The 14,569-nt window shown below is 38.2% G+C and overlaps 2 protein-coding genes across 3 annotated transcripts; one reads left to right on the top strand and one right to left on the bottom strand.

The window, feature by feature from the left end:
* Nucleotides 1-196: 196 nt before the first annotated feature.
* Nucleotides 197-8,526, bottom strand: LOC137960296 (protein TIC 100-like). The gene is made up of 11 exons (XM_068807873.1): nt 7,788-8,526; nt 6,992-7,063; nt 6,772-6,861; nt 6,434-6,607; nt 6,222-6,312; nt 5,698-5,760; nt 5,544-5,610; nt 4,123-4,226; nt 3,931-4,057; nt 957-1,684; nt 197-634 (listed from the first exon to the last, which is right to left on the bottom strand). The coding sequence occupies exons 1-11, from the start codon at nt 8,441-8,443 to the stop codon at nt 233-235; spliced, it is 2,574 nt and encodes an 857-aa protein (XP_068663974.1). The 5' UTR covers nt 8,444-8,526; the 3' UTR covers nt 197-232.
* A 1,190-nt stretch (nt 8,527-9,716) lies between these two features.
* LOC137959881 (uncharacterized) lies at nt 9,717-13,418 on the top strand. 2 transcript variants are annotated; one of them, XR_011114085.1, is made up of 6 exons: nt 9,717-10,318; nt 11,626-11,747; nt 11,877-11,917; nt 11,997-12,095; nt 12,270-13,049; nt 13,250-13,418. XR_011114085.1 is itself a non-coding variant. In XM_068807288.1 (5 exons), the coding sequence occupies exons 1-5, from the start codon at nt 9,862-9,864 to the stop codon at nt 12,442-12,444; spliced, it is 894 nt and encodes a 297-aa protein (XP_068663389.1). In that variant the 5' UTR covers nt 9,717-9,861; the 3' UTR covers nt 12,445-13,188. The 2 variants fall into 2 exon arrangements, 1 of the variants encoding a protein (XP_068663389.1); XM_068807288.1 differs by lacking the exon at nt 13,250-13,418 and having other exon boundaries at nt 12,270-13,188.
* The last annotated feature ends 1,151 nt before the right edge of the window (nt 13,419-14,569 follow it).

Below are 14,569 nucleotides of genomic sequence, written 5' to 3'. Positions count from 1 at the left end.
GGAACTGGCTGAGCGATTGCTCACTACCAGAATCATATTTGGTTACAAGAGTCATGAGCTCTTTTCCTTGAAAATATGCGTTATCAAAGTAATGTTTTCTTCACCGTTAAACATATACTTTCGTTCACACAATGCCACCTAAAATTTCAGAATGTAATTAGCAAAGAGAGAAATGCTTAACCATTGGCTTTGAGGATAAGGAAAAAGTGAGACATTCAAAAGAACTTGCTAATCAAAAAGGAAGATCAGGACATGGTATGGAGTTGTGTAACGGTATGTGCAATGACAAGATACGGTGCAAATCCTCCTCGGGTTCTGAAGTGAGCTTGGGATTGAGATTTGCATGTCCTTTGGGCAGGTTTTTTGGACTAAAAGAAACTCGAGGGCCTGAGAGCACCCTAGCTAACATTTGCAACTGAGAATTTTTGTTGGTTTTCTTGAGGATCTTCCGATGGTCTTGCTCACTCTTCAGGCTTATGTAAGGGCCATATGACTGAGGAAAATTCACCAGAGATGCATTCATCAGTGAATTAGAATTGCTCACTTCCCATGGACCCTGAAAAAGCACCGTAGAATCGGACTGTGTTTTCCCCTTCTTCCACTCTACTAAAGATTCTTTCAGGTTGAAATTGATCTACAAAACACAAGGAAGAAACGTCACAAGCCACTTGAATTTTACAAACCAACAGCACACACTTCTGGAAAGCAATCGTTTTAAAGTAAAAAAAGTGGACCTTAATGGATGAAAGAAGGGATAATTCTCACAACAAGAAGGAACAGTTCAAAATATGGCAGTGGTTCAGTGTTTTAGGCATGAACTTGTTAAGATTCTCTCTAGTAAAGAAAAACACTACACTCATTTTTTTTTTTGAAATAAAACACTACACTCATTTTTTTTTTTTTGAAATAAAACACTACACTCATTGACTGTTAAAAATAAGTAAATAAAAACTTACGGCTGAAGCAAGGCTAGCAGAAGCAAATGACAATGAAGAAGCAGAAAAGGGTGATTCTCCGGGTTTTGTTCCCTTCTCTTTCCTATCATCCTTAGCCGGGCCTTTAGTAGCTTCTCCCTCAAAAGCTGTTCCAAAACTCACTGGAGTCTCCTCATCCTGCTCTTCCTCCTCTTCTTCGTCTGATTCAGAATCAGCCTTTATGGAGGAAATATCCTCACTCTGCACTTGAGTCATCTCTGCTCTCTTCTCCTCTTCTTTCTGCTGCTTCTTCAGCTCATTTTCAAAATCTTCAATGGCCTCTTCCAGACAAACTTGAGCCTCAACAAACTCAAGTTCTTGGTCTATCAGCTTTAATTTCAAGTCACTGCCTTTTTTTTTCTCTTCAGACCATTTGTCCAGCTTTTCAAAAATAGGCCTCAAGAAATTTTCCACAGCTACTACCAGGCCCATCAATTTGCTTTCCTTCTTTGTTCCTGGGACAGCTTGTCCAAAAAATTCATCATAACCAAGGGGTAGGAATTGGGTTTTGCTAGGATCCACATCCTCCCCTTCTTCAAGTGGAGGTTGCCAAAATAAACGAATGCCATATTTCTCATCATCCACATAGTTTATTACTTTTCCGGTGGGAGTATGTACAATCAGTGGATCTTCAGTATAAATGAGCTTTGAAGGATCATCAGGATCAGGTTCTGGTTCTTGGTTGATAAGAACAAATTCAGGGTACTCATCTGCAAAACAAAAAGCATGTATTGTCAAGCAAGAATTTGTAAAACAGACTCAAGCCAGCATAGAAATTATTTGAAAACTGTAGTAAACAAACATAGCAAAGCATAGGCTAGACATTACACCTTTCATGGGTACAACAAGGACAAATTATTATGTGAACATCTTGTTTAGTAGGAAAAGTCCAACATTTAAAAATGAGAATAAAAGTTAATGGGTTATAAGGTTGAGCAATAAACTTCCTAAGTGGCTAGTCATTTGGGAATGGAACCGGACTCAACCCAAAACTCCAAGTGGTATAAGAGCAGGTTGTGTGTGGGGACCAAGGCCCAATTTATGCTCTCCAAGCTATCTGTGTGTTTTGGGCTCCATGAGGTAGGGTTTCATAAGGTAGGAGTCTGTGTATTGTAGGCTCCCTGAAGGAGTCTGTGTGCCCCATTAGAGGGTTTGTGCCCACATCTCAGTCCCGTTATATGTAATCCTGGACGTGAGGGGGAGTGTTGAGTGGGAAAAAATTCTACATTGAAAAATGAGAAGACAATGGGTTATAAGGTTGAGCAAAAGGCCTCCTACGTGATTACACTTTTAAAAATCTAAGAATCATCAATATTTGAGGGTATAGATGCATGATAGCATCAGAAGATGTAGGATTCATTATCAACTGGGACAATGCAGAATTATCTAAAGAAAAAGATTTTTTTAATACTTAATATTTTCAAGAACTCTTGTCCAGTTTTTAAGTGCAATTGTGGTAACTCAAGGCCCCTTACTCAAACACAACCAGCATCTTTGTGGTTGTTGAGAATGATTAAGCATCAAATCAAAGCCTGTAAAAAACATGTTTCACAAGTAAACAGGCAAAATACCGTCCAAGATTGCCCTCTATGAATACTTATGAACATCCACCCTACAGCAAAACTTGGTTTGCAGCCCACAATCACCAACAAGGCCCCAATCATCATTGCAAGTGAAAATGCTCAAAAGAGGCATAGAACCCATGGAAACTGAAACAGCTATGCAGAACTCCTTAACAAAGCAAGAAAAAGAGAAACATAACATAGAATAAAACAGACCTTATTTAGCACAAGATAATAACATAGACATAACACACCTCTCAAATATTCCATTTTTAAGAAACCATAGTTCTACATGTCTTTCTGTTGTTCGTCATAACTTTTTTTCTTTCTGAAAACAAAACATTTACACTTTGTTTGATATAACAATAATAGCACAAGAATACCTATTCTCAGCAATCAGTAACGGGAAAGCCTATTTTATTGAAACATGAAAGAAGTAAATTCAAGATCAGCAACCGAGGTAAATTTCAGAAATATTTGACTTCGTGGACAGGAAAAGAGTATCCCATAGAAAAGGAAAACAGTAAAGAAAATTCATTGCCAACTTTGCTCGCTCTAAAACTAAACAACTTGCTATGCATATGAGCCCCAAATAACGTTAAATGTCACCCATGACTAATTTTGTCTGGTTTATCAAAGAAAAAGTGCCTTCTAGGCTGGTCTCCCATATAGTAGGGATGATTTTCTTGCCCAAGCAAGCAATCTTTCAAGAATCCCCCTCCATAGTTTCAACACTTACCATGCTCTCAACTGAATACTCTTTTCTTTTGTTATGGAAAATCTCAACTGACTAATCTGAGCCTAAATTTCTTTAACCCTGTCAAAATTGCCAAGACCTCTAACTCAGAGGGTTCAGATAAGCAGCTCCTGTTCCATTTTCTGGGTTTATCCACATCTTCTGATCACACACACACACTTCCGTTCTATTCAGTATCTTCAGGACCTTGATCAAATTCCTTTTTCTCCCTTAGAAAGTCCTTTAAGACCTTCAATCGGGACCAGGTTGCATTTCCATACCAGGCATTCAGTAGCTCCACTGTACCTGTCCATACCATTTCCAAGTGCTTTCACTTATTTTCCCAACTAATGAGCTACTCCAGAACACTTCCAAAACAATTCATTTCAAGTAATGCTTTGCCAGTTCATTTGATTCCTTCATCTTTATATCTGCTACATTGTTCTTAATAGCAACTACCAGTAACATAACAATGGATGTTCAATATAAAAACCAACAGCATACGTAGCTTCTTTGACAACGAAAAATTAACTACCTACATATTATAAGTTACATACCAAACTTTCAAGTACTTGCTAAGTTCTATATGATGCATGAAACGTTCAAAGAAGTGGTTCCAAGCAAGGAAAAAACATAAGCCATTCACAAAAGTTTATACCTTTTTCCCACCAGTATGAAAGCTCAGCAGGCATAGGAATCCTAAGGGGCGATTTGTAAAAGGAGTTCAACCACATTTCTCTTTCCTGATCCACATCTTTCACGTATCTTTTCCAGTAATCAGGAACCTGGTGCAAGCAGCTTATTTCAGATATACATAACTTCCATTACAGAAAATGAATTATATACTTACTTCGAAAAATTGGTTGATGAATCCCGGTGCCATCCATACATCATCCTCATCATAGAAGTATGGATGCTGAGGGTCACTGTAAGGACCTCTCTCTTCCCTTACCACTGTAGATAGGAAAGCAAAAATCAATTAATATCAAGGAGCAAGAGTTGCTTTCAGAATGCAATTATGTTATTCTTTCCTAACTTTTTTTTTTTTTTTAACTTGTGAAGTTTTATTGATTGTCTTGGAACAATAAAATACCACAGGAGAAAAGAAAGATTCAACACTCAAAGTGGAGAAAGCTCCCAAATACAAGACTAGAATGGGAAATCACATCTTTGGGTATGCTGTCATACAATTTGAACAGAATTACAAATTTTCTTTGATCTCATCTGGTATGTGTTTGATCCTCTATGAGGGAGAGATGTCTTTTTTAAGCGAATTTATAAGCAAAGCTGAGTCTCCTATCACCACTCGGTTATAGAAATGCTATGTGTAAATTCTCAGTCTCCTTTTTCCTGATAATATCACAGTAGTTTAACTCAAAATTTCCAAAATCTTGCACATGTTGGATGTCAACTGCGGGATAAATCTTGGATTGGGTCTTTGGCCGATGAACACATGGAGGGTTTTCAAATGTAAGGTTTTGGGTTCAAAGATCGCTAGGGGAAAGGGGTGTAGTATGCATGTGTAATCAACAGTCAAAGAAAAAAAATTTAAGAGATAAATCACAGCACAAGATTTATCACATCCAAATATCAAAACAAAGAAAAAAATTAAGAGATAAATCACAGCAAAAGATTTATCACATTCAAATATCAAAACTTCGAAAAACATTAGGAACCTCCCAATGCTATTAAAATACTTCACAAAAAGAATTAGCCCGCCCTTACACGTATCACCTTCTACTAAGATGCCCTTATTGACCATAGCAATGAAGTGTTCATCCATGCAAGCATTTAAAAGAAAGATTACCGCTAAAGGAGAAACTAAACCATGAAAAGAACCGGTAGTTCTCTCTCGATTATTCTTTAAAAAAAAGAGAGGCAACAGTCAGTGACCAGGAGTTGTGAAGTATTGGGATAGCATCTGATGACACTTTCTCTAGCATCCACTTAACAAGCATCACCTTCCTTATTTCTAAATGGCAGCATCTTTTGCCATTCAAAACCTCCAAATAAACACTCAAGAAAATATTGCTATACCTGAGACTACCATTAAGAACTCAGTTTACCAAGTTCATGAAAATCAATAGAAAGTCCACAACTCCAATTATTTGATGTATCAATCAACTTGAAACAACACATGGGAAGAGTAATTTTCAGACTGGTACTACATAATTGTGAACACCCCAAGCAAGAAGAGGCATTACTTAATTACCTTTTACATATAGACAAGTTTACAGACCAAAATCCAAAAACTACAAGTAGAGGGCATACTTCCGTCAGGCTTGTTAACAAACATCCGAGCTTTCGCTGCAGCAACTTCAGCAATACCTGAGTGCAGCTGAAATAACAAGATGTGGTGGCCACAGTTATGAACATTCACAAAAAAAATTCAAGGTCACCACATCCAATTCAGTACATATTATACCGTTGCAATATCAGCCTCGCAACCAGTGGAATCCTGCATGAGCTCTCCAAAGTAGAATCTACCCTGGTACAGGATAGAACTTGCTACTTAGATCATTGTGAACATAATTGACCAGACTATGCAAAGAATAGCTTGAATTTTCATTTACTGGAATTAGTTCAACCTAGTGAACAGAAATCTGACAAACTGTATAACAGAGAAGCTTTCCAGGTTACTCTAGTGACAGTTCCTCCTTGTTTAAAACAAGGAAGTAGCGCATGATGAAGGAGAATAAACTAAAATTGTTCTTCCCTCTTTTCCAGCCACAGGCTATCATAAAGAGCCAAAGGCAACTAGTAATAGAACATAGGTTGTCTGATTGTGTAGCTAATTCACAAGACACTTCAAATGATGATAAGTCTAAACAGCCTATGGTAATTGAGCTCCAGATTAGCTCTCTATATGTACGCGAAAAGATTGAAAAAGTCAACAAGATAATTTAGGTCATCAGAAACTCAGTTCAGGGGATTTTTCCTTGTACATACAAATATAACACGATTATTAACTTCATATACTCCACAGCCATGCATGCGGCCATGCTTCCATTGCCCAGCGTACCTGTATCGACCTTTCTCCCTGCCATAAAGAAAGTTAAATCACCAGTCAGAACAACTTTCTCCAACAAGGTGCAGATCTAAACTTTTTATTTTTGAAAGAAAAATTGCTATCAACCACTTAATTGAGGATGGGAACTTACGGTTTCTTCCCAAATTGCCTGACCCATTCATTATTGTCATCCCATGGAATTTCATACCTCCCATTAGATAGCATGACACTATCTTCTATGTCCATTTCCAGCCATTCCCTGTCCTCAGGAGACATGTAGTCTCTTGCAATGATTTGTCCTTCTGCTCTCATTTTAGCTTCGAGCCTAGAAATTGCAAATCCAAATACCCACATAAATTAAATCATTTACCAACACCAGACATGCATATTGAAGTTTGCCTTTTTTATCAAAATTAAGGTAAAACAATGAAATGCCTTTTTCATTCTGTTGAAAACATTAAAGCATATATAACTTGATGCTAGACATACTTGGAACCTGGTATAGGCTCTCTACCAGGGATATCAACTTCGACAACTCCATGACCTTCCATATTGTTTTGGAGCCATTCCCCTTCATATCTGCTAACAAAAAGGTGCTTCGAGAATATTGCAAATTAAAAAAACAAACATAGCTGTCAAGCTATTTTTTTTCTGAAAATGAAGCTCAAACAAGATGTCTGGGGAGCCTGAATAAACTAAAAATATTGACCTTACTAGCCCACTTTCAGCAATATATACTCCTTTTCCATGTGCCAAGTCATCCCATACAGTACCTTCATACCTTAAAAAGACAAATTATAATTATGTTAATAATGGTCATATATCTCCTTCTTAAGAATCATATTTAACATTTATCTGGTCAGAGATTTGAAAAATCACATACGATTAAATCACTCAAAGTGGTGTCTCTCAGAAGTGACAAGCTTGACATTCAAGAGTAGCATGTTCTTAAATCCCATGCTCTCTCACTCAAATGAACTCAAATGAACTCAAATAAGCCAGAAAGAAGTCATCGGCCAGAATTTCTAGTACAAATTGCGAATATGTGGATAAGCTTCTGTGAAATGTTTGATTCTACTGCAGGAAAACGGATTGAATATCAAATAACAAAGAAGACTGACCGAATATTTTTTAATAATAATTGTACAAATTCGTACACAGTAATTCCATTAACAGTTACCGGAGAAAGATAGACTACGAACTCAGCATTAAAGAATAAATTTAACTTTAAAAGTAACTGTATTAACTTGAAATATAACTTAACTGAAAACTACAAGAAAAATAAATAAAAAATAAAAAATCAGATTAAAACGCTAAAAGTAATTTAATAGAAAACTGTTCTGGGTTAAAAATGTTTGTGCATCCAGTAAGCACACGCAGTACGCCAGTGCAACAGAAAACAGGCTGAGGAACACTCGTCGCTCCCCCGTCCGTTCTATCCATATAAACGAAAAGTTAATTTAATTATTTATCAGAAAATAGAGATAAACTGATAACCCACTCACGAGCTGCCGTCGGGGAAAATGTAGCTGACCCATTTGAGGAATTCCTCAATCCTATCTAACTCCTCGATCACTGACTTGGGATTGGATATATCAAAGTGATTATCAGGAATAGCCGGAAAATAACGCCTATACGGAACATAGAATGGAGCAATCTTCGGGTCCCTCCCAGCTTGAAGCTCCTCGCGAACAACCTCCCAATCCTCTTCGTCTGCCCAGACTGGGTCCCAGCCGGGTTCGGTCATTCCCAGCGGTGCATCTTCCCAGTACTCTTCTAAGTCCTCCTCCCGCCATTTCTCTGGGTCTTCGGGGAAGTCGAAGAGGTCTTCGTAGAAGACGTACCCCCGGTCTTCCTTCTCCAGTCTCTTTTTGTACTCTCTGCTGTCGAGCACTTCATTGAACTTACGGAGGACCGCCTCGGGTGACTTATCATCCTCCACTTCCTCATAAGTTTCTTCAATGTAGGGTTCGTTGTTATCGTCCTCGGAATCGTCCGAGTCGGAGTAGTAATCATAGTCGTCTTCCTCATACTGGGCTTCCTCTTCTTCCTTGGTAGAAGATTCACTAGAATCATCATCTTCTTCTTCTTTTTCTTCTTCCGATTCTACTACTGGTTCTTGCTTGTCCTCCAACGGATGAGCTGAATTTTTGTCCGGCATTTTGATGGTGAAGTGATCGAGAACTGGAGAAGGAGATAAGATGGGAAGAAGGGAATCGGAGCTCCGAGGGTGGATATGTATTATGTAAGAGGGAAACAATTTGACAGAAACCAGAGTATGGACCTAAATTGTATATAAACTTAGGTGTATTCTTTTTAATTTAATGATTAAAGTTGAATTAAATAAATTAAACAAAATTAATTTAATTATTGTTAGTTAATATGCTTAAAATACATCATTGGTATTCTTTAATCATATGCAACAATCAAAGATTAAATGTTTTGTTGTCCCCTACTGTAATTTTAGTAAATTACGATATAGTTACTTTAATTATAAATTTATATTTAAATTAATTATTTAGGGTTAAAGGTTTTAGGGTTTAGGGCAGTTAATAATTAATTAATTATTCTTACAGCTTAAACGCTACTTTACTACCCATACTTAGGAGGAGGACAACAATAATTTTTTAAAGAAGTACGGAAGACTCTTACGTGACTCTCATTGCGAAAATTTTTATATAGCTATAATTAATATGATGAATTCTAAAAAGTGTCTTATGGAAGGATGTTTGATATAAGAGTTTTAGTTAAATATGTTTTAGTTATGTTAATTTTTTTTATAATTATTTTAGGAGTTATTTTTTAATGTTTGATTTTGGTTTAATTGGGATAAGGGTAATTTAATTATAATAAGATTTTTTTCTATTACAAATAGAGACTCGTTGTACTTAAATTAAAAAAAGTGGGTCAATGATTTTTCTTTTAAAAAATTTAAAAAAAAATGCTACATTTGGATCTTAGTCATCAAAAGACGCTGACCGTTCGATCCAAATCAACCGCATAGATTTAATTATAGCCGGATCCAGAAACGGCTTTACTCATTTTGGGAATCGGGATGAAACACTTTTCACCGGTTTTCCTTCTAATCAGTAATAACAGACATGGAGAATCTTAATTCTTAAATCGATTTGCGGAGCGTGGCGAGAAAAGGATTTCTTATTGGTTAATTGAGTTTCCACGATCACTTCGGGGAAAGTTGTTTACTGCATTTTCGTCGGAAAGGGGCTCAAACACCCATGCAACAAGTTTGGGACGTAGGAATTTTCAGGGGAATATTACAGATTCCTTAGAAAGGAGGCAGGGACTAGGGAGTGGTCCCACGTTTGGAGTGGGCCCGTTTGATGGGTGACCGTGACTGTCTTCTTTTTTCCAGGTTGAGTTTGAGGCTTGAAGCCGCAACAAGGTTCCTATTTCTGCGAAAAATTAGCAGACAAAGAAAGCAGAGCAAAGCAAAGAAAAATATCAGAACAGGGAAGGAGAGAGGAGAGAGGTAAGGGAGATTCGTGTTCGTCGATGATGGCAACTGAGGTTTAGCGACGGAGAGAGCGGTGGTGGCGGGTGGCGGAGAAACAGCCGGTGATGTTAAGCGAGGTGCTTTGCGCACGGCCCAGACCACCAGGGTTTGCTTCTCCCGTCCCCGTCGACGAGCGGCTGTCGGCATCCCTACGGCCGACTTCTCCGGTCGGCGACCATTCGCGGGGCCGCTGCAGCCACGGGTATCTTGGCGGCGCAGCCTTGTTGTGGCAAGCAATATTGCCCTGCGGTGAGTTTCGCCGGGAAATTTTCCGGGCGAAGAAGGCGGGAACTGGAGTGAAAGAGGAGGGCTCGTGGAATGCCGCTTGGGATGCTCGACCAGCGAGGTGGCTCCACTGCTCCGATTCCGAGTGGCTGCTCTTCGGCATCTGCCCTTACTACGGGCCGTTGGATGATGTCCCCCGCTATGATCAAGAAGAAACCAAGGAGGACGAGAGCTCCGCTCCGGCTCAAGCGACAAACCCTAGCGACAGTGGCATTTCCTCCGGTTATAGGATTACTGGTTAGTTTTTTTTTTCTTCGGTGTGATTAGTCTATTATGAATGAATGTTCTGGATCTTTTTGTATTTGATGGGTCGATGATGGACTTCGAGGAAGTTCCTGCACAAATGGCTCGTTGCGGCCGTTACAGAGTATGATACATAAATTCTAGCTAACAGATGTTGAACATGGTTGAAAATTTGGATGCATGTTTGCATTAAACTTGATCTGAACAGGTGAAAGTCCGTCGGAGCTACCACTCCAGAATAACTTCCATTCTACTTTTCAAGATTAATGCTGGAAGAAAAAACAGCATAGTAACTGATACCAAACTTCTATTTTAAAATATGAGGAACTGACCTCACATAATTGCCATCGACCCAGCCATAGTCTTGGTAAAATTCGTTGTTTGATGTGGTGGTGCACCTGTGCAGGTCCACATCATAAATAAGCCAAATGATTTTTGTTGGAGAAGGTTATTGATACAACAAGTTCCGGCTGGTGTATGAGTTTAGTGTCATAAGGTTGTAGGCAAGGGTTTAATTTTTATATACTATGTATGTGAAGGTATTCAACCAAACGAAATATCCCAATACCAGTCTGCAGTCATTTCTGTTGTCTGGCCCATCTGCTGTTCAGGTGTGGCTTCATTGTCTTATCTTCTTTTTGTGCAGATGGTGCAAGAGTTGTAGCAATACCTTGTGCCACGATGGTGATTCCGGAATAATGGTCTTTTTGTCATCTGCTTAATATAGAAAGGCAATTGGAATGCTGTAGCTTAAAAATGGTAATCTGGTGACGCCATATAAGTTATATGATCATTGATGGTGAGCCCATATCTTTCAGCCATGTTCTGTAATTTATAGGTGTGCATTAAAATGGTGATATCCATACTTCCAAAAGTCAATATATATCAACACAAAGGATGAACCACTTAAGGTAGATCCAAATACTCATATGAAGATCTCCCCAGTATGCCTTCCTAGTCTCTGGTGCTCTCAGCTTCGATGAAAAAGAAGTTATACGTTATTAATGCTGTTTAATGTAAAGGAAAAGGGAAAAAGGGGAACATGGTCTTGAAAGGGTGAAAAAGAGTATGTAATCAAGTCCATGCAAGTTAGGTGCACAGTTTTTAAGTTTAGTATTAGAGCTGAATGTTTAAATTCAATTTCTTGCTCTTCTAGATTTGTTTCTTATTCGCATTACTTTTTTTTTTTTTTTTTAAGTTATCACTTTTGAATCATATGTTCAACATAGTAACTGTTACGTAGAAGATGTCAATCCTGTAAGTATGATAATTTCTCAGAGAGTAAATTTTTGGTGCTACAGGTATGACGGCTGATGGTCGATGTCTCTTTAGAGCCATTGCCCATGGATCATGCTTGAGGTATGGGAAACAAGCTCCTGATGAAACCCAAGAGCAAGAACTAGCTGATAACCTGAGAATTCAAGTCAGTTACCATCTTTCCTTTGTTTAAAATTTGTGACTTGTTGTTATTGAAGAAAGATATTTTATCAGACCACAGGCTTCTTTCTTGTTGCTAATAATTTTCTTATTGTTGAACTATTTTCCTATTCAGGTTGCTGATGAGCTCTTAAAGAGGCGCAAGGAAATTGAAAAGTGAGTCATAATTTCATTGAGAATATCTTTCCGATGGTTAGACAACGAATTGACTTACTGATTGTTTGTTTTGCACCAGGTTCATTGAAGGAGATTTTGATGAATATGTGAAGAATATACAGCAACCTCAATCTTGGGGAGGGGAGCCTGAGTTAGTTATGGCTTCACACGTTCTTAGGTGTTTCTCAATAACCTCACCACTTATTTAATCCCCCTTTTTCCATTACTTCCTCTCCTCATAAGCTTCAAGTCAGTGATTTATTCTTTTCTATTTGGTAGGTTAACAATTTTTGGGAATGTACATTTATCAGTTATTAGGTATTAAGCAATTTCTTTTCCTGCTTGAGTGCAGAATGCCAATAACAGTATTCATGAAAGATAAAAGCTCGGGTGGCTTTGAGAAAATTGTGAGCTTCGGTCTGGAGTATAAAAAAGATGAGGAGATACCTATTGACGTGTTGTTTCATGGTTATGGGCACTACGACCTCTTGGAGTCCATTTCTTGTTCAAATACTCGGAAATTGTAGAAACTGGAAAGAAAAAGAATTTTGTAAGACACTTTTGATGTGAGATGTAAGTAGGTTAATAAACAAAGTTGCAGCAACTAATAAGCTTGAGAGACCCCAGAAACAAATGAAAGAGTTTTGTGCTGAGGCGGTTTACCATCATACAGGTAAATACATATTAGATGCAAGTAAAGGTTGAGAAACCTTATTGTGGGTGTTTTCCACAATGTCATCTGGTTTTGGCTTGGGAATGCTGCTCTGCAAGCTTGGATGAGAAGTCAGATGTTGGTTCTATGAAGAGCTATTGGACTGAGATTTATATTGATGATTGAAGCCTGGTGTTGGAGTTGTTAGTGGGGGGTTTGAGATAGGATGGTCAGTGCCTGCTGTTTGACGAGGCAGAACTGAAACGAGATTTTTACCATAATTCATACAGATTTGGGCACTTTTCTTGTTGACAGTTCAGTGGACGAGAAAAACAACCTGGAATAGTCAATGTGTACAATTGGAAGCTTCTTTTAGGGAAGACAGACGTCTTTGATAGATTCATAGCGTAACCAAGTGGTCATCGTTGTATCCACATTCAATCTCCAGTGTGATGGTTTCATTATCCTGCTGATTCTCAGGTTCTCTCTCTATTCGTACTAGAAATTTTTTATTCATGGCCGTAATATTCTCTGTTGTTTCAGTTTATTTGTTTATTTCCGGAATATCTAAGATAACAAGTAAATTTCTTCTGTTTCCTCATAATTTCATGCCCTATTCAACTTGAATTAAATAGGAAGTGATAACTTAGAATCTGAGAACAGCTTTTGACATTCTACAGTGCTACGGATCATGGCAGTAAAGTCTTCCTATGCTGTCTTTCAAAGAGCAAAAACTGCCAGCGAAACTCAATGAAACATGACATCTATCCTGTTTTATATTTTACCATATATCTCTTGCATCTGTAAATTAGTGCCTAAATATTTCTCAGAGCCTGGACAAAAATAAATCAGTGGTGAATAAGGCAAATGGTCCATCAGATTTCCAGTGATATTGAGAAGCCAAGTTGATCCTCGGCTTGTTTTTTGTTGAATGATAACGAGGAACTCAACCTGATAATGAGGTTGAGAGTGACTCTGTTAACGCAGTGTAAGGGTGTAAGACCCATTACTTTGTCCCCTTTGGAGATGGCCTTTCTCCTTTACCGTATCTGTCAACAAACTGAGGCAAGATGACTTCAATTGGGTGAACGTGGACTCGTGGAGAAACCCATTGATTTCTACCCTAAAAACAACAGGTTCAATTTAACAGTTAAACCTTTTTTTTTTTGTGTAAATTCAAATATTTCCTTTTAAAATATCTCTGTGATTCACATGATTGAAAAAGAGGAAGGGTCAGAGGGAGGCAAGGTAGGAGAATGCCGCAACTAACTACTTTCTTGACCGTGGGAGAAAAGACTTATTAAGGGCAAAGATGTTCCTTATTAACCTAAAATGTTTTCTATTAAATGTTTATGAGTCACGTTTAAAATTAAAATAAATAAATGAATACATAGCTAAGTCCATCTAAGTTAGGTATAACTAATTTTTAGCGTAACCATCATATTCAAAACCCTGACAAAGCTCTTTCAAGGAGAATATGGAGCTGAAGATCACTAGCAAATAGGCTTAGAGGAACCAAGAATCAGGAGATCCATAAGGAGAGGAGATACCTTAGGTAAATCGTCGTTTTCAGATTCAATACACAGTCCAAAGGAAAGTGATTGGTGACTGGTGAGTGATCCATCAGAACGCAGCCAGTGGGCAGTGGCCGACATGGTTGAATCTACCCAAAAAAAGCCTCTATTTCGTGCGCATGGTTTTGCTAATAATACAATAGCAGACTTATCAGTGTTTCATCCGATTGGAATAGCTGGAACCCCTGTCGTCCATTATCATCAGCTGCGACCTCATCTGTTGAGAGAAAACGGGAATGTGCTTAACATTTTTACTCTCCCTTTTCCTGCATTGTATGCCTGCAAAAAAAAAAAAAAATAGTAGATTCAGTTTGAAGGGTGCCTCCCACTTGTCATTCATCGGATAGGAAGTAGGAGAAATTAGACAGTAGACGCGAACTCCATCGGTGTTCGTTATTCGCTTTGAAATTTTCTTTCCCTTCGAAT

The sequence above is a fragment of the Aristolochia californica genome, unplaced genomic scaffold, assembly GCF_029961685.1.
Source record: "Aristolochia californica isolate CCGP_79_NKW_82.1479 unplaced genomic scaffold, dmAriCali1.0.hap1 SCAF_3, whole genome shotgun sequence".
NCBI lineage: Eukaryota > Viridiplantae > Streptophyta > Magnoliopsida > Piperales > Aristolochiaceae > Aristolochia > Aristolochia californica.
This window is presented reverse-complemented; position numbering and strand designations above follow the sequence as displayed.